The sequence below is a fragment of the Saimiri boliviensis genome, chromosome 9 (genome assembly GCF_048565385.1).
Source record: "Saimiri boliviensis isolate mSaiBol1 chromosome 9, mSaiBol1.pri, whole genome shotgun sequence".
NCBI classification, from domain to species: Eukaryota; Metazoa; Chordata; class Mammalia; order Primates; family Cebidae; genus Saimiri; species Saimiri boliviensis.
The window spans coordinates 5,684,243-5,707,321 of record NC_133457.1 but is presented as its reverse complement, the minus strand read 5'-3'; the positions used below and the strand labels follow the sequence as shown (position 1 = coordinate 5,707,321).

Sequence of the window (23,079 nt, the reverse complement as noted above, 5' to 3'; positions counted from 1 at the left end):
CAGGGTATCCCTTCTCCCTCCCTTGTCAGCCTTCCTTCCTTCTTTGAAAGGAGAAGTCATACATTAAGTAGATCTACAACTCATTTGATATGAAGCTTTACAAAATATTAAATTATAGAAATGTATAAACACCTCATACTCAAATAAGAAACTGACTTAAATGGTACTTGTAATTAGCACTTGGTGAAAGCCGTTAGGAAGATAAGTAACACTAAACTATGCTATTTGATTTTTCTTCTTGAAAGAGAAAGGTTTACCTGTTACGTTTTCAAGTTAATTCATGTAAACACTGATAGTGACTTTGATGTAATTTATCTTTTTGTTTGAATCAGTCATTCAAAGGCCAATCATTTAAGTTACTATCAGCTGATATCAGTAGCTTTGCAACACAGAGAGTAAATAGTTTTATGGACAGGTGCCAAACACTGCTGTGAATCTATTTGTACAGTGTCCATGAATGAACTTACGAAAATAGATATTTATGCAGCTCAATTTATGCAGAGATTAAATGACGTCATAGTAGTGGGTCAAAACTTGCATAGAATCCTGATTAAATAGTGGGTCTTGTTTCACATGTGCAGTTTGAAGTATTTAAATAACCACTCTTTTCGCAGTTTATTTTCTCCTCAAGTGTTTTCTTGATCTAGCATGTGGATTTTAAAAGATTTGCCCTTATTAACAAGAATAACATTTAAAGGAGATTATTTCAAAATATTTTTGGAAATTGAGATAAGGACAGCAAGATTGAGAAGCATTATATATTTTGCAAAAACAAGATGTTTGTAGCTGTTTCAGAGACAGTACTGTATATTTATGGTGATTTTAGCCATTAGCAAATCTCAATTTAGTTTGATAGTGTGTGGAATTTTATTTTGAAGGATAAGACCATGGGAGAAATTGTGGTAAAGACTGTTTGTACTCTTTATGAAATAATTCTGAAGTTGCCATCAGTTTTACTAATCTTCTGTGAAATCCATAGATATGTGTATGTTCAACTTTTTATTGTGGTCTTATAATTAAATGTAAAATTGAAATTCATTTGCTATTTCAAAGTGTGATATGTTTCACAATAGCGTTTTTTATAGTCAGTAATTCAGAATAATCAAGTTAATATGAATAAATTTATTTTTATTTCCTATTTCTTTAGGGCGTACTACAAATGTTTATCACTTAATTTTCAAGTATCCGTTTTAATAGTTTAACTGACTATAGATTGTTTTCTATGCCACTTCTGAGAATAGTAAATGACTCTTTGCTATATTTTAAAAGCAATGTATAAGTAAGAACTTTGTAAATAAATACCTAAAACCCAAGTATATTTTATGCCACGTCTTAATTTCTTTGGGGAAATTTTCATAGGCAAATATGAATGCTTGCATCAACATATGTTCTTTTATGTGTTTGCTTATTTATTTGTTCCTTCCTCCACAAATATTTTTGAGCATTTTGTTTTACTAGGCTGTCTGTAAGATAGGAACTTTTAATCCTGAATCTGCTTTGCAAAATGTAGGTAATTTTATGATGTTTGATGTAAAATTTTGTGTTTATGTGCATATATGCATTTTTCAGGCAGAAAAGGTACAACTGTTATTATTTTATTATAACTGTTTATTATTGTAGCTGTTATTTCCCTGAAAAGGGTGGGGTTTCCAAAGACAAGAAATGACATGAGATAGGGCAAAAAGCTGGAAAAGTATTGGGTGTACACTGGCAAAATATAGCAGGTAGTTAATTTTAATTTGAAAGGGAGTGTTTCTGGTTTTTACTGTTAACTATCTGCCTTAGGTTTTTAGACTATCCCTTGTTATCAGATGAAGACAGTTTGCATGTATTCACGTTAGGATTCTATATCACGCATGGATATTAAGTACAATTAACTGTTTATTGAGAAGATCATAATTTAGGTTTTATGTTTTAAAAGAGCATTTTAAATTTCTTAAAGGCATTTAGGTCATCCAACAGTGTTATTTCCAAGAATGCAAGGTTAGTTCAATATCAGAAGATTTATCAGTGGACTTATCCTGACAATTTAAAGAAGAAAGACATGATTTATCAGTAAGTTCCAAAAGGTTCTTTACAGAAACTTAGCCACTGTGCTTAATAAAAATTCTAAGGACTTTTGGCACCATGTCTGAGTAGGCTACTACATTTATAGTGGATGTTCTTCTAACAGAAACCTTAAGCATTTCTTGATGAAATATAACCAAGAAATAATTTTTATATATAACAGGTTAAAAGAATAATCTGGAAATCCTCAGGTATGAGAAATTAAGAACCAAAGCCATAGTGCTAAGTGTAGACTGATACCAAAAACTAGTTGAAGGGATTTGAGACCAATATATAAGCCTTAAAATGCTGAAACATTGATCCCTGACTTAGCCTAGCTGAAGGTAAGATCTTAGTTAAAAGCCAAAGAGAAATGAAAAGGCATGAGGAGAGTAAAGAGATGTAGTAAATTGAATGTGTACTCCAGGTGCTGGAAATAATAAATCAATCAAAAAGACAATGTATTTGTAAGAAGGAACTCATACTGAATACTAGACATGACTTTTTAAAATAAGCAAGCTTGACTGGAAAAAGAATCAAGTTGAACTTCTAGAAGTAAAACTAGAGACCTGGCTGAAGAGAAAACTGGTGAATTAATAGATAAATTTCACCCTCACAAGCCATCAAAAAGTACTAAGAAGTGTTTAAGAGATGTAAAAAATGGAACATGAATATCCAACAGCTCTATAATAGGATACTTGGAGAGAATAATAGAAGAGCTCAGAAAGCAATATTTGAAGAGTTGAGAGTTTTCTAAAACTAGAAAAACATGAAACTTAAAATCAAGCATGCATGCCAAGTATTGAGCAAAGTCAATTAAAAAATTCTCACTGAGAACATTATAGTCAGTATAGGAGAAAAATAAATGGAGAGTGCTAATGTGTATGAATAGAAAGATGTGAAAAGGATGTGAATTTTCATCAATTTACCGAGAAACTTAAATTCAACTGAAAACTTAGTGGAGTTTTTAATAGAACTTAATACAAAAGAAGTCAATGTAAACAAAGTTAAAAACAAGTCACAGAAAAACGTAACACAAAAAACAAAGGATTTACATTCAGAATGTAAGGAGAACTCCAGTCTCTGAAAACAGCCCAATAGAAAAACTGCCAGAAGATAGATGGTTCACAGAAAATGAAAAGTTATCATTAAACATGTACGATTATGAACCTTAAAAGAGGAAGTTCATTAAAACCACACTAACATACCATTTTTAATCATCATTAGAAATCTGTTTGACAGTATTTCTGCTGGTGAGGCTTTGGGTAAACGTACTCTCACATGTGTCTGTTGTGAATATAAAAATGACTACAACCTCTATGGAGGGAAATTTAGCACAGGCACACCTGAGAGATATTGCAGATTTGGTTGCAGGCCACCACAATAAAGCAACTATCTCAATAAAGTGAGTCACATGTATTTTTGGTTTCCCAGTGCGTATAAAAGTTATGTTTATACCGTAGGCCATTAAGTGCAATAGCATTATGTCTAAAAACAATTGTATATACCTTAATTTAAAAATACATTATTGCTTAAAAAATAAAAAGCTAAAGATAATCAGAACCTTCACTGAGTCAAAATCTTTATCCCAGTGGAGGATCTTTAAAATACTTTTCTAATTATGGATACATAATATTTATACATATTCATGGGTTCATGTGATATATATTTTATCTTTTTAAAACTTGTAAGTTTTTCTTTCTTTTTTTTTTTTTTAAGACAGTCTCGTTCTCTCCATAGCTTTATCTGAACCACTTACTGACATTCTTTGTTCCTTCTGCTGCTGCTTTTGAACCTCCTGTGCAAGTTACCTTTTAAGGTTCTTCTGAAAGAAGTATCTAGCAGCAAAGGCTTATCCTTGTTGAAAGACAATTGCAGGCTTAACTAAATTAGTTGAAGTATCTTTAGATACTGTAGTAAGCTCACCTTTAAATCTGATGGTACCAGATGTCTGTTAATCTTTTCTTGCACTGCTATAAATACTTGTGACTGGATAATTTATAGAGGTTTAATTGGCTGCCAGTTCTGCATGGCTGCACAGGAAGCATGGTGGCATCTGCTTAGCCCCTGGGGAGACCTCAGGAAACTTACAATCATGGCAGAAGGTGAATGGGAAGCCAGCACTTCACGTGGCCAGAGCAGGAGGGAGGGAGACAGGTGGAAGGTGCTACCCACTTGTAAACAACCAGATCTTGTGAGAACTCTGAGAACAGCCCTATAGGGGGATGATGCTAAACTATTCATAAGAAACCACCCCCATGATCCAGTCACCTCCCACCAGGCCCTACCTCCAGCATTGGGGATTACATTTCAACAGGAGATTTGGATGGGGACACAGATCCAAACCATATCAATATGCAATACGATTTTCTCTCCCTTTCCTACAGAAAAGTTGGCATATAATAATAACTGTTCTGCAATCTTGCTTTTATCGCTTCAAAATATGGGTTCATGTGATACATATTTTTTCTTTTTAAAACTTTTAAGTTTTTCTTTTTTTTTTTTTTAAAGACAGTCTCACTCCATAGCTGCATCTGGGAATCACTCTGTATTTGTATATAAGTTCTTCATTTCTTTTTACAATTGCAGAATACTCCACTGTGTGAGTAGACTATTGTATTCACCCAATCCCCTATTAATGAACATGAGTTTCTAGTGTTCTGCTACCACAATGATGCTGCAAGTTTTGTGAATAGGTCATTTTGTGTTTCTGTCAAAAAAAAAAAAAAGTTCATGTAGGATTACTAGGTCCTAAGATAAATGTATATAGTTTTGGTAGATATGGGCATATTTTGTTTTATTGCACTTAGCAGATAGTGTGCTTTTTACAAACTGAAGGTTCACAGCAGTTCTGTTTTGAGCAAGTCTATCGGCACAGTGTTTCCAAAAGCATGTGCTCATCTCGTGTCTGTGTCACAGTTTTGTAATTCTTGCAGTATTTTATACTTTTTAATATACCTGTTTATGATCTGCGATCAGTCATCTTTGATGTTACTGTAATTGTTCAGGGGCACCACAAACCACACCCATCTAAGACTGCAAACTTTATCGCTAATTGTGTGTGTTCTGACTGTTCCACTGAATAGCTGTTCCCCAGTCTCTCCCTCTGCTTGGATCTCCCTAATTCCCGAGACACAATATTGAAATTAGGTTAATTAATAATTAATCCTACGATGGCCTCTAAAAAAATTACTAAACTTAGGGAGGCATGTTGAAAGCAAAGATAGACTGAAACCAAGGCCCCTTGTGCAATAGTTAGCCAAGTTGTGAATGCAAAAAGAAAGTTATTGAAGGAAATTACAAGTGCTCCTCCACTGAATATGTGAATAATAAGAAAGCGAAAACAGCCTTATTGCTAACATGAAGAAAGTTTGAGTAGTCTAAAGATCAAATCAGCCACAACAGTCCCTTAAGCCAAAGCCGAATTCAGAGCAAGCCCTTAACTCTTTCAGTTCTATGAAGGCTGAGAGAGAGAAGGAAGCTGCAGAAGCTTGAAGCTAGCCAAGGCTGGTTCATAAGGACAGAAATGGTCTCCAAAACATAAAAGTGCAATGTGAAGCAGCAAGTACTGATAGGGAAGCTACAGCAAGTTAACTAGAAGAGCTGGCTAAGATAACTGAAGAAGGTGGCTATGCTTAATAACAGATTTTCAAAGTAGATAAAGCAGCCTTCTGTTGGAAGAAGATGCCATCTAAGACTTTCTCTTTTTTTTTGAGATGGAGTTTCTTTCACGGCCCAGGCGGGAGTACAATGGTGCGATCCCGCTCACCTCAACCTCCGCCTCCCAGGTTCAAATGGTTCTCCTGTCTCAGCCTCCCGAGAAGCTAGGATTATAGGCACGCACCACCACACCCAGCTAATTCTTTGTATTTTTAGTAGAAACAAGATTTCACCAAATTAGCTAGGCTGGTCTCAAAACTCCTAACCTTAGGTGATCCACCCACCTTGGCATCCCAAAGTGCTGGCATTACAGGCATGAGCCACCATGCCTGGCCAATCGAAGACTTTCATAGCAAGACAGAAGTTAATGCCTGTCCTCAGGGCTTTCAAGAAAGGCTGACTCTTTTGTTAGGGGCTAATAACAGCTGGTAACTTAAGATATATTCATTGACCATTTTGAAAATCCTAGGGCCATTAAGAATTATGCTAAATAGATTTTGCCTGTGTGCTATAAATGGAATAACAAAGCTTGAATGACAGCACATCTTTTTATAGCATGATCAACTATTTTGAGCCCACTACTGAGACTCTTGAATGGTTTCTTGAGACAGAGTCTACTCCTGGTGAAGATGCAGTGAACATTGTTGAAATGACAAAGGATTTAGAAAATTTCAGAAACTTAGTTGCTAATGCAGAGGCAGGATTTGAAAGGACTGACCCCAACTTTGAAAGAAATTCTGCTAGGGGTAAAATGCTGTCCACACACTGCACGCTACAGAGAAATCTTTCATGAGAGGAAGTCAGTTACTGTGGCCAACTTCATTGTTGCCTTATTTTAAGAAATTGCCACAGCCACCCAACCTCCAGCAACCACCAACCTGATCGATCAGTCAGCAGCCACCAACATTGAGGCAAGACCCTCCAGCACAAATGGACAAATGGGATCACATCAAGCTAAAAGGCATCTTCGCAGCAAAGGAAACAACAAAGCGAAGAGACAGTCACAGAATGGAAAAATATCTGCAAACTACCCATCTGCCAAGGAATTAATAACCAGAGTCTATAATGAGCTCAAGTAATTCAATAGGAAAAAGAAATCTGATTTTAAAATAGGCAAAAGATTTAAATAGACATTTTTCAAAGAAGACATACAAATGGCCAACACATATATGAATAAATGCTCAACATCACTAATCAGAGAAATGCAAATCAAAACTACAATGAGATATCATCTCACCCCAGTAAAAATGGCTTTTGTAAAAAGAGCAAGCACTAACGGATGCTCGTTCAAGGACATAAAGGGTAACCCTTGTACATTGTTGGCAGGAACGTACGTACAACCACTATGGAGAACAGTGTAAAGGTTCCTCAAAAAACTAAATACAGAACTACCATATGATCCAACAATCCTATCGCTAGGTATATATCCAAAAGAAAGGAAAGTAGCATGTCAAAGGGATGTCTGCACTCACATGTTCGCTGTAGCAAAAAAAAAAAATATTCACAAAAGCCAAGACATGGAATCAACCTAAGTGTCCATCAACAGATGAATGGATAAAGTAAATGTGGTGTGTATACACAATGGAGTACTATTCAGCCATAGGAAAGAATAAAACACTGTCATTTGCAAAATGTGGATGGAATTGGAGGACATGTTAAGTGAAATAAGATAGGCACAGAAAGGCTAATATTGCATATTCTTACTCATATCTGTGAGTAAAAATTAAAACAACTGAACTCATGGAGATAGAGTAGAATGATGGTTACCAGAAGCTGGGCAGCATAGTGGGGAAGGAGATAGAGGAGATGGTCAATGGGTACAAAGATACATTTAGAGGCTGGGTGTGGTGGCTCACGCCTGTAATCCCAGCACTGGGAGGTTGAAGCAGGTGGATCATCCGAGGTCAGGAGTTTGAGACCAACCTAACCAACATGGCAAAACCCCGTCTCTTAAAAAAAAAAAAAAAAAAAAAGATGGAAAAAGATCTAGTGTTCAGCAGCACAATAGGGTGACTATTGGTAACAATAAAACATTAAAATGTGAAAAGTTTCAGCAGGTTTGAGTTTGAATAAACTGTTTTGGCTTACTTTGAAAGAGGTCATTTTGGGACTGGTGCTTTGTTTTGAGACCTAGACATCAATCAAAGCTGACCATTGGATGCTTGGTATTTTGTTTTTCCACTTTTTTAAGATTATCTTTTAAGCATATTATTGTTGACATTTTACAAGTCCCATTATAGCTTTTTTGATTCTAAGTTATTCTTGGTGAATTTACTAATTTATCAATGTACACATAAAAATGATAGAATTATAATGAGGATACACAGTAAGAGTTCTGCCGGGAAGATGTAAACAATTACATCATCATAAAGGGACCACTTCAGTTGGTCAAAATTGTGCTTATAAATGTGTTGGGTTTCTGCCTAAGCAGAGGCTAGGAAGAGATCATGTTAATGACCTCAAAATATGTATTGTGCAAAGTGACTTTCCATAATTTGGTAAGACAGGGACCATCCTTAGAAAAGTTTTGGTTAAGTTCCTAAGGATGCACCATGAATCGCCCCTACTCTTTAATGAAGGATACCACAAGTTTGCAGTTAAGTGATTTTATCAGTCCATTTCTTGCTTATAGAATTTTTGGACAAAAAAAAATTCTAATTTTTTTTTTTTTGGTCTTCTCTTTTTCATTTGGTCTAAGCTGCGGGTGTTTCTCCTAGTCTAACAATCTCAGAATCCTTGTAAATTCCCATATATGGCACACAATTTATTAGGCAAGAGATCTTTCACATATCTTTTCTGAATAATCAGATCTCTAGAATTCCTAACTTCTGCTGAGAAAGCTGAGTCACATGCCTAATCTCTTCACAAAGATTCAGGAGGCTTGAATAGGGTCCTCTGAATCCTGATTGTTTTAGGCTCCTCCCACCGCTCCCCCGCCCCCCACCCCACCACCACGTAACTGTAGGACACAAAATGGCTAAGTTTCCTGCCACTGTATAAAAGGGTCCCCCTTCCTCTAGTTTCCAGTTCCTCATTTCTCCCCAGCACACATTTAACATATTCCTGCCAGCCATCTGTTTTTGACGATTTAGGTATTCTGACACCATGTGGGCCCCCTCGAAATGATCCTCACTTCCTTCTGAGTGCTCACTAGCAGAGTCATTAACATTCATGTTTCTAGTAACAGTGTATTCAGGGCAATCTAGGCTTTTTCCTCCAGTATATTTTGGCTTTTGCCTATTTTTTTAATTGACAAATAAAAATTATATATATTTATGGTTTACAAAATGATGTTCTGAAATATGTATTCATCATGTAATGGCTAAATGAAGGTAGTTAATATGCATTACCTCATATACCTGCAATACTGGCATACATACTGGCTTTTCCATTTTGCTTTTCGTAATTCTTTGAGCCTCTTTCCACTGGCCAATTGAAAAGTCATTCCTGAATTTTTAAGAATTTGTTACAGCAACACTCCACATTTGATACCAAAACCTGTATTAAGTTTCTTATTGCTGCTGTAACAAATTACTGAGTGTAGTGGTTTAAACACAAATTTATTCTCTTATAGCTTGGAAATGAGAAGTCCAAAATCAGTCTGACTCACCAAAGTTAAGCTATCTAGAAGGCTTTTTCCTTCTGGAGGTTTTAGGGGAGAATTTGTTCCTTACCTGTTCCAACTTTTGGAGCCTGCTAGTATTCCTTGGCTTGTGACTCATCATTCCAGTCACTACTTCTGTCATACATCACCTCCTCTGTAGACAAATCTCTTACTGCCTCCCTCTTACTCTAAGGACACTGGTGATTACATCAGGTCCACCTGGATAATCCAGGATAATTTCCCCAGCGCAAGATCCATAACAATCACGTCTACAAAGTTCCTTTCATCATCTAACATATTCCTAAGTTCCTGGCCTTGGATGTCAACATGTTTGGAGAATCATTACTCAGGGTATCACAGGCTTCCTGGCATTTTTGCTTAGAGTGGTGGAGGCATGTCTCATCATCGGTTGTCCAGTGAAGGGTTGTTCCCATGGTAGCAGTTCTAGGGTTCCAAAAAGCAAGCAATTTAAAAATCTCTGCTTATGTTATTTTTCCTGTTGTCTCTGATTGGCCAAAACAAATCACATAGCCAAAACTAAAGTAAATGTGGGAAGGTACTACTATCCAGAGGTGTGGATGCTGGGTGATGCGAACAAATGGGGACTCGTTATTTCAACAGAGTAGTACGATACTCACAGACAAATTTCTAGAAAAACACAACTTGGCCAGGCGTGGTGGCCCATGCCTATAATCCCAGTACTTTGGAGGCAGGAGGATCACCTGAGATTAGGAGTTTGAGACCAGCCTGGCCAACCTGGTGAAACCTTGTTTCTACTAAAAATACAAAAATTAGTTGGGTGTGGTGGCACGAACCTGTAATCCCAGCTATTTGGGAGGCTGAGGCAGGAGAATCACTTGAACCCAGGAGGTGGAGGTTACAGTGAGCCAAGATCGTGCCATTGCACTCCAGCCTGGGCGACAGAGTGAAACTCCATCTCAAAAAACAACAACAAAAAGAAAAATACAACTTAATGAAATAGAAATAGAAAAATGTTCCTGTAAACACCAAAGAAATATAATCTGCATTTAAAATCATTTGTAAGGACAGGTGCCTATAATCCCAGAATTTTGTGAGGCCAAGGTGGGTGGATTGCTTGAGGTCATGAGTTCAAGACCAGTCTGGCCGACATGGTAAACCCCATCTCTACTGAAAATACAAAAATTAGCTGGGCATGGTGGAGCCACCTGTAGTCCCAGCTACTTGAGAGTCTGAGGCATGAGAATTACTTGAACCTGGAGGCCAAGGTTGCAGTGAGCCAAGATTGTGGCACTGTGTACAGCCTGTGTGACAGAGCAAGACTGTCTGGGAAAAAAAAAAAAAGGGAGAAAAAAAGAATCATTTCTAAAAAGCAATTATCAGGCCTGGATGGCTTCACTGGTGAATTCTATCAACTATTTATGAAGAATTAATCTTACAAATTCTTACAGAGACTAGTGAAACAGAACACTTCCTAACTCATTTTATGAATTCTGGATAACTTCAGACATTTTAAGAAAGGCTAATCTCATTTGTGAAAATACATGCAAAGTTTCAAAATAAAATATTAACAAAACCTTATAATATATGCTAAGAATTATATATCATGACCAAGTTGAGCTTATGCTAGGAATGCAAGGTTATTTAACTTTAGATAATTCATCAATATATTTTCATACTTAATAAAGGAAAAAAATTACCTTATCTCATAGTTGCAGAAAAAAAATTTGATAAATTCAACATCCATTATCATAAAACCTCTTTGCAAATCAGGAATAGAGGCCGGGCACGATGGCTAAAGCCTGTAATCCCAGCACTTTGGGAGGCCAAGGCGGGTGGATCACGAGGTCAAGAGATCGAGACCATCCTGGTCAACATGGTGAAACCCCGTCTCTACTAAAAATACAAAAAATTAGCTGGTGGTGTGTGCCTGCAATCCCAGCTACTCGGGAGGCTGAGGCAGGAGAATTGCCTGAACACAGGAGGCGGAGGTTGCGGTGAGCCGAGATCGCGCCACTGCACTCCAGCCTGGGTAACAAGAGTGAAACTCGGTCTCAAAAAAAAAAAAAAGCAAATCAGGAATAGAAAGGGACATCCTTAATCTAATAAAGGTTACCTACAAAAATGCTGTAACACACGTCGTACCTAATGATGAACCATTGGCAACATCTTTGAGAGCAGGAAGGAGAAAAGAGTGTTTGTTCTACCACCTTCTATCAACATTTTACTGCAAGCTCCAGCAGTGCAGTATTGCAAGGAAAAGAAATGGTATGAGAATTAGAAAGGAAAAAAAGACAATACTCTTATTATTCAAAGATGATATCATTTCTTAGATAGAAAATTATAATCTAGAGATAACTTAGATTAAATTCTGAAACAAAATCAATATACAAACAGATACTAGCCACAAAGAGGTAAAAGTACTTTTTCCTAAAAGATGCTTGTTACAGTAGCATTAAGACTATTGAAATACTTAAGACTAAATCTAATAAATACAAAATCTCTACAGAGAAGACTGTGGAACTTTATTTACAGTAATTAAAGAAGACCTTAATATGATTGTCAAGATTGGATGCCTCAGTGTTGAAGAACAGCAGTTTTCCCCAAACTGAGCAAATTCAAATAAAGCAAATAATATCAACAAGGTGTGTTTGTGTGTGTGTGTGTGTGTGTGTGTGTGTGTATAAAACATGACTATTTCTAAAATTTATATGGAAATACAAAGGGTCAAGAATAATGAATACAGTTACAGAGTGAGAGGATCTGTTTTATCAGATATAAGGTTTATTCTAGAGCTGTAGTAATCAAAACAGTGCAGTGCTGGAAGTCTTGGTGTACTGAACACAAATGAATTAGTAGATCATACTTGAAAACTCCAAAATGGACAGCGTTATCATTGTAAAATAGTGGGTGAAAAACAGCTTATTTAATAAATGGTGCTGAGAAAAAAAAATTTTTTTAAAGAAACGTTATGTTTAGTGGTAAAGTTTAGCACACCACAGCACCAGGAATGGTGTGGAGTCGCAGCATTGGGGACAGACAGGTGACCCCCATGGAGCCTCGCGGCAAAGAGGATGAGGAAGATAACCATCAAACAGAAGAGCCCCCATGGCCTCAGACAGGGCAAAGCTTAGAAAGGCACAGAGAAGAACTTCTGCCCGAGACACGGGTTCCTGGCATAGCCAATGATCAAGCTGCCAAACACCATTCCAATGCCAGCCCCCGAACCTGCCACATCAACTGTGGCCACCTCAGCACCAATATAAACTTGGCTGAATTGCTTGAACCCAGGAGGCGGAGGTTGCAGTGAGCCGAGACTGTACCACTGCCCTCCAGCCGGGTGACAGAGCTAAGATTCTGTCTAAAAAAAAAAAAAGAAAATGAAAATGAAAAACTCTTGGTCATTAATGTGCGTCAATGTCCCAGGAGACAACACGGGTCTGGAGCTCCCATCTGGCCACCCTATAGGAAGTCTGTTCAGATGAATCCTCTGGGCTATTCAAGAAGGAGGCAAACACAGGCCCGATTAGTCCCCTGAAGCAACAGTGGATCTGAGCTGCAGAAATGAACAGTGCCCCTGTGGTCTGCATTTTTTCAGTCTCCCAACTTCAGCCCTTGGTCCCAGCGCTCAGCCAAAAATTAGTATCTTTGTTTTAAAAAGGAAATCAAATCTCTTCTTTACACTTTATACAGATTTGAATAAAAAGAGAATTATAGACAAATAGGAAAGGTAAAAACTATGAAGATTTTACTAGATAATACAGGAAAGTATCTTAATCTGTCTGGGGTTAGAAAAGATTACTTACACATTTTTCCAAAAGTTAATTATAGAAGGAATGATTGATGTCTACATTAAAATTAAGAACTTCCAGTCATGGAAAGACATCATTAAAAGACTAAGTCACAGAGTAGATATTCACAATACACATAACTGACAAAAGGATTCATATCCAGACTATATAAAAAACTAAAAAAAATTAAAAATCAGACATTCCTATAGAAAATCAGGTATTTCATAAGTAAGGGAAACCTGGCTGGGCATGTTGGCTGACACTTGTAATCCTAGCACTTGAGGAGACTGAGGCAGGTGGATCACTTGAGGCCAAGAGTTCAAGTCCAGCCTGGACAACATGGTGAAACCCCATGTCTACGAAAAATTAGCCGGATGTGATGGCATGTGCCTGTAGTCCAGCTACTCAAGAGGCTGAGGCAAGAGAATTGCTTGAACCTGGGAGGCAAAGGTTGAAGGCAAAGTTGCAGTGAGCCGAGATTCTGTCCCTGGGCCACAGAGTGAGATTCTGTCAACAACAACAGCAACAAAAGGGAGGAAATCCGAAAGGCTAAAAAACCAATTTTAAAACGTTTAGTCTCATCCATAATGCAGGATTGCAAATCAGATTCCATTGCACGTGCACCATTATGAGTTAGCACAAATGGAAAGCAAAGAGAAATTTCTTCTTTTACAAGACAGGAAGTCGCTGTTGGTAGGAGTGCAAATTGTATAACTATGTAGAAAACACTTGGTCATAGGTGGTCATAGGCCGGGCGTGGTGGCTCACTCCTGTAGTCCCAGCACTTGGGGAGGCCAAGGTGGGCAGATCACAAGGTCAAGAGATCGAGACCATCTGGCCAACATGGTGAAACCCCGTCTCTACTAAAAATACAAAAATTAGCTGGGCGTGGTGGCATGTGCCTCTGGTCCTAGCTACTCGGGAGGCCGAGGCAGGAGAATTGCTTGAACCGAGGAGGCGGAGGTTGCAGTGAGCCGAGACTGTGCCACTGCACTCCAGCCAGGTGACAGAGCTAAGACTCTGTCTAAAAAAAAAAGAAAATGAAAATGAAAAACACTTGGTCATTAATCAATAAAGTTTAAGACATGCATACTTTGAAACTTAACAATTCTAATTCTAGATATTCATGCCAGAGAAATTTAGAAATATGAATACTAAGATCCATGCCTAAGAATGTTCATAGTTGCTACTATATGTAAAATCCTGAAACTGGCCAGGTGTGGTGGCTCATGCCTGTAATCCCAGCACTTTTGGAGGCCAAGGTAGGCAGATTACCCAAGGTCAGGATTTAGAGACCAGCCTAGCCAACATGGTGAAACCCTGTCTCTACCAAAAATACAAAAATACAACAATTAGCCAGGTGTGGTGGTGCAGGCCTGCAATCTCAGCTGCTCAGGAGGCTGAGACATGACAATCGCTTGAACTTGGGAGGTGGACGTTGCAGTGAGGCAAGATCGCACCACTGCACTCCAGCCTGAGTGACAGAGTGAGACTCCATCTCAAAAAAAAAAAAAAGAAAAAAAAAAGCCTGAAACTGGAAAGTCAGAAATTTTTATCAGTCTTAGGATGGACTAACACACTGCATTATAATCAAACTTGCTTTGTTTTTTCCCAAGTGCTTTACATATGTTTGTTCAATCCCCACTAGAACCCTGTGAGGTAGGTATTCTTTAGGGGATGTTTGCCCCTGAGGGCGTAGTAGAGACAGTGTTTTGCCACGTTGGCCAGGCTGGTCTCGAACTCCTGACCTCGTGATCTGCCCGCCTCGACCTCCCAAAGTGCTGGGATTACAGGCATGAGCCACTGTGCCTGGCTAGCGTTCTGTTTTTTAACCCGTGTGGTAGTTCATAGTCATGTATTGTTTCATTTAGTTAGTTCTTTGAAAAGACCAATAACGTTGACAAACATACAGCAAGTTTAATTGAGACAGAGAAAGAGACCAAATAATGCTGATATGAAATGATACTTCTGGATATATTCTACATGATATTATGGACAACCTCCTGCCAATTGTTTTGAAAAGGTGAAACTGACAAATGTTTAAGAAAATCCAAATTAGCAAAACCCACTCAATAAGAAAAAAAACAGCTGATTCGTTCTGCAGTTATTAAAGAATAGATTCCAAAGTTGAAATTCTTCCCTACAAAGAAAATTCTTGCCTACAATGAAAGCAAACATCTAGGCTACACAGTTTTAGGACAAATTCACCCAAAATTTAAGAAGCAGATTCTTCCCGTCTTAAACTCATTAAGAGAACAGATGAAAAGAGCTGGGCATGGTAGTGTGTGCCTGTAGACCCAGCTACTTGGGAGGCTGATGCCGGAGGATTGCTGAACCCTGGAGGTAGAAGTTGCAGTGAGCCAAAATCATACCACTGCACTCCAGCCTGGGGAACAAGAGTTTTTAAACTCTGTCTAAAAAAAAAAAAAAAAAAAATAGGAAGGAAGAGGGAAAGAAGGAAAGAAAGAGATTAAGAGAATAAATGAAGAGGTAACATTTTCCATTTTCAAATGAGTTTACTATTACCTTAATATCAAAACCAGACAAAGACAGAACAGGAAAGAAAAATTATAGTCTCATCTCAGTCAAGATTATAAATGGGAAATTTCTAAACCAAATATTAGCAAAATGAATCCAGGACTGTGTAAAAGAGATTGTGCATCATTACTAAATTGGGTTTATCCCTGGAATGCAAGGTAGGTTCAACAATATAAAATCAATTAATATAATTCACCACATTAACAGATACAGAAGAAAATCATAGGATCATCTCAATAGACAGATGAAAAGCATTTGAAAAATTCGATAATGCTTCACAATTTAAAAAGGCGCGGGAACCTCTTAGCAATTTAGTAATAGGCAAGTTAAGACAAAAAATGACTTATCGAAAAAACCTTATAACAAACTTAATATTTAATGATAAAAATCTGAAAGCATTCCATATATATATATATATATATATATGGTACTTTAGGTTCTGGGGTACATGTGCAAATCATTGCAGGATTTTTGCATAGGTTCATACACGGCAATGTGGTGTGCTGCCTCCATCCCCCCATCACCTACATCTGACATTTCTCCCCATGTTATCCCTCCCCGACCTCTCTACCTACCACTGTCCCCACCCTAGTCCCCACCCAACAGACCCCAGTGTGTGATGCTCCCCTCCCTGTGTCCATGTGTTCTCATTGTTCAACACCTACCTATGAGTGAGAACAGAAAGTATTCTTTTTAAGCTCAGAAGAATACAAGAATGTTATTTTAAACATTGTATTAGAGGTTCTAGCCAGTACATTGACAATAAAAAAAAAAAATAAGAAAAGGTATAAGAATTTAAAAGGAAGAAATAAATACTGTTATTATTTGCAGGGGTGTTATTGTCTGCATAGCCTCTTAGGCTACCTGCTCCCCATTTTCAAGAATCTACAGATAAATTAGTAAAATTCATAAGATGGTTTAATACATTTCTAGAAACAAGCCAATAAGTAAAAATCAATTCTATTTCTATACCCCAGAAAAATATCAGAAGCTGTAAAATAAATAAATAAATAAATAAATAAATAAAGGCAACCATTACAATAGACAATAGCAATGAAAAATATGGAACGCTAGAAATAATTCTAACAGAAAATTTGCAAGACTTTTATGGAGAAAATTAAAACCTTCTTAGAACACATTAAATAAGATCTAAGTAAACAGAGAATTCTTAGATAGGAAATCTCCCAAATTGATTATATATCCTTAATACAAATTTTAATTTATTAAACTAGCTGATTTTACAATTCACTGAATAGAGCAAAAAGCCAATAGTAGTTAGCATATTCACAAAGAACAGGTAAGAGGATTTGCTTTCTTAAATATTAAGACTTATAAACAGTATGTTATTTGGTGCAAAGATAGATAAATTGATATATTGATAAGTAAGTTGATTTATTGAACAGAAATCAATTTGTTATTATGTAGAAAAGTTCTACATGACCAAATTTATATCCATTTGTACCTAGGGAAGCAAACACGTGTGCACGAATGTCCACAGCAGCATTGCTTATAATATTCCCAAGTTGAAACAACACAAATGTCTGTCAGTAGGACAACTGGTTGACATATAGCCATGAAAATAAATGGCTGTTATCTACATGCAATAACATAATTTTAAAAACATACTGAGTGAAAAAGCAAATCAGAAAATACACATAGCATTATTTTATCTACATAAAATTTAAAACAAGCAAAACTGAGTTATTTAGGGATAGATCGTGCTAACACTCTAAGATGAGTATGCTATTCCGGATAATAGTAACATCTTGGAGGAATGAGTGTAGGCAGAGACATGTGGACAGGGAAGAGCACAGAGGAAGTGTCTAAGGTACTGGAAATTTTTAAGTTCCTAAACAAGATGGCGTGGACATGTGTACGTGGCTATGTGCATTTGCACATGCCATCAAATTAAAATGCACTCTTACCGTTTATTAGTTTCTTATAACATTCTCGTCTTTCTTCTGGATATTTTATACTGTTTACTAATCTAGTTGTCTATTACCATTTTAGTACTAAGTGGCTATTGTTATATGTACTATACATTTCAAAATAGAATTTTTTAAAAATGCAATAAAAGTTTCTTTCTTTCTTAAATTACAGAGGTGGGTGGTCCAGGGCTGCTAGGGCTGCTTTGCCATTCTTGACAGACAATTTCCCTCTCAGCAACTCAAATGGGTGCAGAGCTCTCACTCCTACCTCAACATCCCATAGAAGGAATGCTAGGAAGGGCAAGGGAAATGTATGTCCCAGGACTTTTGAAAAATCTCAAACTAGAATTTTTTAGAAGAAAAAGTATCATCCAAATGCAGTAGCAATAGAATAATATCACCTAAACATAATAAAGGCTTTTTATAACAATGGACAGATAGCACAGTACATAATAAAATATTAACACCATTGCATTAGATTAAGAAAAAGTTAACTTTACCCTCCAACACCACAACGATTTGGTTTTGAAAATGTTAGCTAAGTCCGATAATACAAGAAAATTAAATAATTAATATAAAATTTAAAAAATAATCAGCGACAATGTTATTATTTGCAGATAATGTGGCTATATATTTCAGAGACTTCCTGAAAATCTCATAGAATCATGTATTTGACTAGTTACATAATAAATACACAAAAATCAAAAACCTTTCTCCAACATAGAAATAATCCAGTTAGCATTTGAAGAAAAAAACTTATACGTTAAAAATTAAAAAAAAAATTTTTTTACAGTTGTTCTAAAGTATATAAAATCCCTTGGGATAAATTTAATTAAAAGGTACAGATCCTATGAAAGGCATCGTTAAAGGTCAAGAATCAATCTTGAATGATTGTAAAGATGTATTTATCCTAGATGGGTATACCTAATATTTAAAATAATTTTCCCAAATTAGCATATAAATTCCTTGCATTTCCACTTATGATGTTATTTTTTAACTTCTCCACCTTTTTTTTTAAAAACAGGTTGAAATGTTTCTAAGGTTTGTAGAGGAAAATAGCTGAGACTAGTCAAAATTGTTTTCTAAATTAGTGAGGGAAGACTTGCCTTCTCAGGTATCAACACCTCAAAGCTACCATAATTAAATCCACTTCGTACTGTAATAGCACTAGACAACTAGATTAGTAAACAATATGAAAACATCCAGAAGAAAGAACAGAATGTTATGAGAAACTAATAAACGTTAGTAAGAGTGCATTTTAATTTGATGGCTAAAGGATAGTTTATTTATAAATATGCTGGCATAATGAGCTATCCATCTGAAAAAAAAATTATATCAACAGTTCATATTTTGAAAATAAATTCTGTTTTAAAATATAAAAATGTAAAATACAGAAAGAAATTTAGGAAAATATTTTGCAACCTTGATGTGTGGGAGAAAGGCCAAAAACGTCAAGATAGACACGCTTAATTTAATAAAGACAACTTGTTTTTATATGATAAAAAATTCCATACACTGAAAAGATTTTAAAAGGCCATAAAAAATGTTTCTAGTCAGATGGCAAGAGCATATATATTGAAAATACTTGGCTTGGTGTGGTGGCCCACATCTGTAACCCCAGGACTTTGGAGGTGGAGGTGTGGGGATTGCGTGAGCTCACGAGTTCAAGGCCAGCCTGGACAACATGGAGATACTGTGTCTCTACAAAAAATACAAAAACTAGCCAGGTGTGGCGGTGCACCTGTAGTCCAAGCTACTCAGGAGGCTGAGGCGGGAGAATCACCTGAGCCAGGGAGGTCGAGGCTGCAGTGAACCGAGATCGCACCACTGTACTCTGCCTTGGACGATAGAGTACCTTCCCAACCCCCCGAAAAAATATCTCCTCTCTTTTTTTTTTTTTTTTAAATTTGAGACAGGGTCTCATTCCAGTTGCCAATTGTGGTCTTGAACTCCTGGACTCAAGCAATCCACCCTTCTCAGCCTACCAAAGTGCTGGGATTACAGGCATGAACCACTGCACTCAGCCAGTACTAAGAGATTTTATAAATTCGTGAGCAAAGAACCAGCAAAATTCCAGGGGAATAATGTGTAATGAAGTCTTTTAAAATTTACTTTTATTAAAAAATCCTTTGATTATTTTATTAAATTTTATTATAATAAAATTTACTTTTATTATCATTCAAAATTTTTTAGCAGAATAGTGTAGGTTGGGTTGAAATAAGGCTGCCTGGGATTGAATTCCAGCTTCATCCCTTGGTAACTGGGTGACTTTGGATAAATTGCTTCACCTCCTTTTATATCAGTTTTGTCTATAAAATGGAGGTAATAAGAGTGCCTCCCTTACAGGTGGACTGTGAAAATTCTGCTTAGAACGGTGCCTGATACCCAGCTAGTAGTTAATAAATTATTAATCATTATTATAATTTTTTAAAAAATGAACTGGAGATGATACTAATAGTCCCTTATGTCATTGGATACTATGAGAAATAAAAGAGAAGATCTATATAAAGCATTTAATATGGTACAGTGAACACTGGCATGCAGTAGTAATGTTAATTATTATTCTTATTGTAAATGTTAATTAGTGTTCTTATTGTTAAAAATTCAAAGTGGCAGTAATTAGAACATTATGTTACTGGCACCAAAACAAACAAATTAATGGAATAGAATACAAAGTTTAGGAAGAGACTTAATAATATATAAAAATTCAATTTATGACAAAGGTTTTACTTCATATCAGTTTGGAAAGAGAAAACTATAGTATTGATAAATGATGCTCAATTAGCCAACACTTTGGGGAAAAACAACTTAGATCCATGTGTCTCATCAAATACCAGGATACATTCTAGATAGATTAGAATTTTAAGGTAAACACTAAAAATATCAGAAAGAAACAAAGACAAATATTTATATAGTTTTGGAGAACTTTAGAATTTTAACGTAAACACTAAAAATGTTAGAAACAAAGATGAATATTTATATAGTTTTGGAGAGCTTTTCTAAAGATGACATCAAAGGCCATGAGTGAAAAAACATACCTCTGAATATACAAAATAGAGAATTTTCATGTATTTTTTAAATAGGAAAATGTATTTTAGTTGACACTGGTTAGCCCAGGGATTTAAAATTGGATGGAAAAAAATAAGATTTAGGGTTTTTTAAAAACATATCTATCTTTTACAATAAAAAGCTAACAAAACAAAAAGTGCTTTAAAGTGCTCCAAACAAAATCAAAAGGCAAATGAAGAGCTGGAAAAGACTGTAACGTCTCTAACAGTCAAAGTCAAATGCCACGTTTAATACATAAAGCTGTTGTATCAAGATATAAATGTGATGAATGGACTAGTTATTAGCACGCAATTCATCAAGAGCTGCCAAGAAATATATGAGGACACTCAACATTACAAGTAAACAAGCAAATACAAAAATGTAAGATGCTACTTGAAAAATCACATGGGCAGATATCAAAAAGAATGATGCAACATTGCCAAGGGTATGCTCTTACAGAATGCTTGGGCCGTAAACATTCTGGTGCATCATTTTATCAGAATCTTTAAATGAAACAAACATATCCTTTAATACAGTCAATCTCCTAGAAACGGATCCTCTGCAAATAGACAAAAGTGTATAGCTGTATTGCAGAGTTGTCAATACAAAAATGTTTTATGTCCTTTAACAGGGAATTGGTTATTTAAGTTGTGATACATTCATGCCATGAAATCTACACAGCCATTAAAAATGGTATTGTAAATGTAGATTTATAGACCTGGAAAGATGTTCATTACCTACTGTTATACAAAGAAAACAGATTATAAAGGGGTACATAGACTATGGTGACATTTTTGCTAAAAGTAATGCATATAAATAAGAGAAAGTCTAAAGAGAGATACCAAAATTGTAGCAGTTGTTATCTTTGAATGGCATCAAGGGCGATTTTAAAAAATTTTTCTTCTTTCCTCTATTGTCTGAATTTTAAGCAATAATAAACAGGTTACCTATATACTTTCCCCCCGCCTGCCTGCCTGCCTGCCTTTTCTTTCTTTCTTCTTTCTTTCTTTCTTTCTTTCTTTCTTTCTTTCTTTCTTTCTTTCTTTCTTTCTTTCTTTCTTTCTTTTTCTTTCTTTCTTTCTTTCTGCCTTCCTTCCTTCCTTCCTTCCTTCCTTTCTTTCTTCTGTCTTTCTTTCTTTCTCTTTCTTTTTTTCTCTCTTTCTTTTTCTCTTTCTTTCTTTCTTTCTCTCTCTCTCTCTTTCTTATTTATTTACTTATTTTTTTGAGTTTTGCTCTTGTTGCCCAGGCTGGAGTGTAATGGTGTGATCTTGGCTCACCAAAACCTCCCAGCTCCTGGGTTCAAGCGATTCTCCTGTCTTGCCCTGCTGAGTAGCTGGGGTTACAGGTGCCTGTCAACACGCCCAGCTAATTTTTGTATTTTTGGTAGAGACAGGGTTTCACCATGTTGGCCAGGCTGGTCTCACACTCCTGACCTCAGGTGATCTTCCCGCGTTGGCCTCCCAAAGTGCTGGGATTACAGGTGTGAGCCACCGAGCCTATCTATCTATCTATCTATCTATCTGTCTATCTATCTATCCAGCCAGCCATCTCCAGTGGGGGGAGCAGGGAATCTTATGTTGTTGTTTCTGCCTCTCTTTATTGATTCCCCAGTTACTCTGTAATCCACTGCTATTTGGCTTCCGTATTTAACTTCTCCATGGAAACAAGTTTGCCAGTTACCAATGACTTCCTGTTTATCAAGTCTAATAAATATTTTTCAGTTTTCATTTACTGGACTCTCTGGTTCTGTCTTGTAAACCATTTCCTCTTTTTTAAAAGTACATTTCCTGTTTTTTCTTGAAACAGCCTCGCTTTCTCACCCAGGCGAAAGTTCAGTGGTGCAACCTCGGCTTACTGCAGCCTCGACTTCCTGGGTTCAAGCGATTCTTCCACCCTAGCCTCTGCAGTAGTGGGGATTTCAGGTGCATGCCACCATGCCCGGATAAATTTTGTATGTTTTTTTTTTTTTTTTTTTTTTTTTTTGTAGAGACAGGGTTTTGCCATGTTGCCCTGGCTGGTCTCGAATTTCTGGGCACAAGCAATCCATTTGCCTTGGCCTGCCCATATGCTGGGATTACAGGTGTGAGCCACCTGTCCCGGCTTCTTTTCTCCTTTGGGTTCTCTGTGTGATGGTTAATTTTAGGTGTCACCTTGGCTGGATTAAGGAATATCTGGAGAACTGGCAAAGCACTGTTGGTAGGTGTCTGAGAGGGTGTTTCCAGAGGACACTGGCATTTGAGTCAGTGAACTGAGTAGAGGAGATCGATGTGTGTAGGCTAAGAGCCAGGATAGATCAAAAAGGTAGAGGAAAGGATTTAGTCTCTTTCTCTCAGAGCTGGCACACACTCCCCTGCCCTTGGTCATCAGAGCTCCAGCCTTTGGACTGCGAGACCTACACCAGCGCCCCCGTCTCTCTCGCCGTCACCACCTGGGTTTCAGACCTTTGATCTTGGACTGAGAATCACACCGTCAGCTTCCATGGTTC

At 36.8% G+C, this 23,079-nt stretch overlaps 1 protein-coding gene across 2 annotated transcripts in view; it reads left to right on the top strand.

Annotated features, from left to right (window-relative positions):
• Positions 1-1,313, top strand: part of ECT2 (epithelial cell transforming 2) — a 76,356-nt gene extending 75,043 nt beyond the window's left edge. For both annotated transcript variants that reach the window (XM_003925110.4, XM_003925111.4), the window contains one exon: positions 4-1,313. In XM_003925110.4, coding sequence (XP_003925159.1) covers positions 4-93 — 90 coding nt within the window. In that variant the 3' untranslated portion in view covers positions 94-1,313. The remainder of the gene's footprint in view (positions 1-3) is intronic.
• The last annotated feature ends 21,766 nt before the right edge of the window (positions 1,314-23,079 follow it).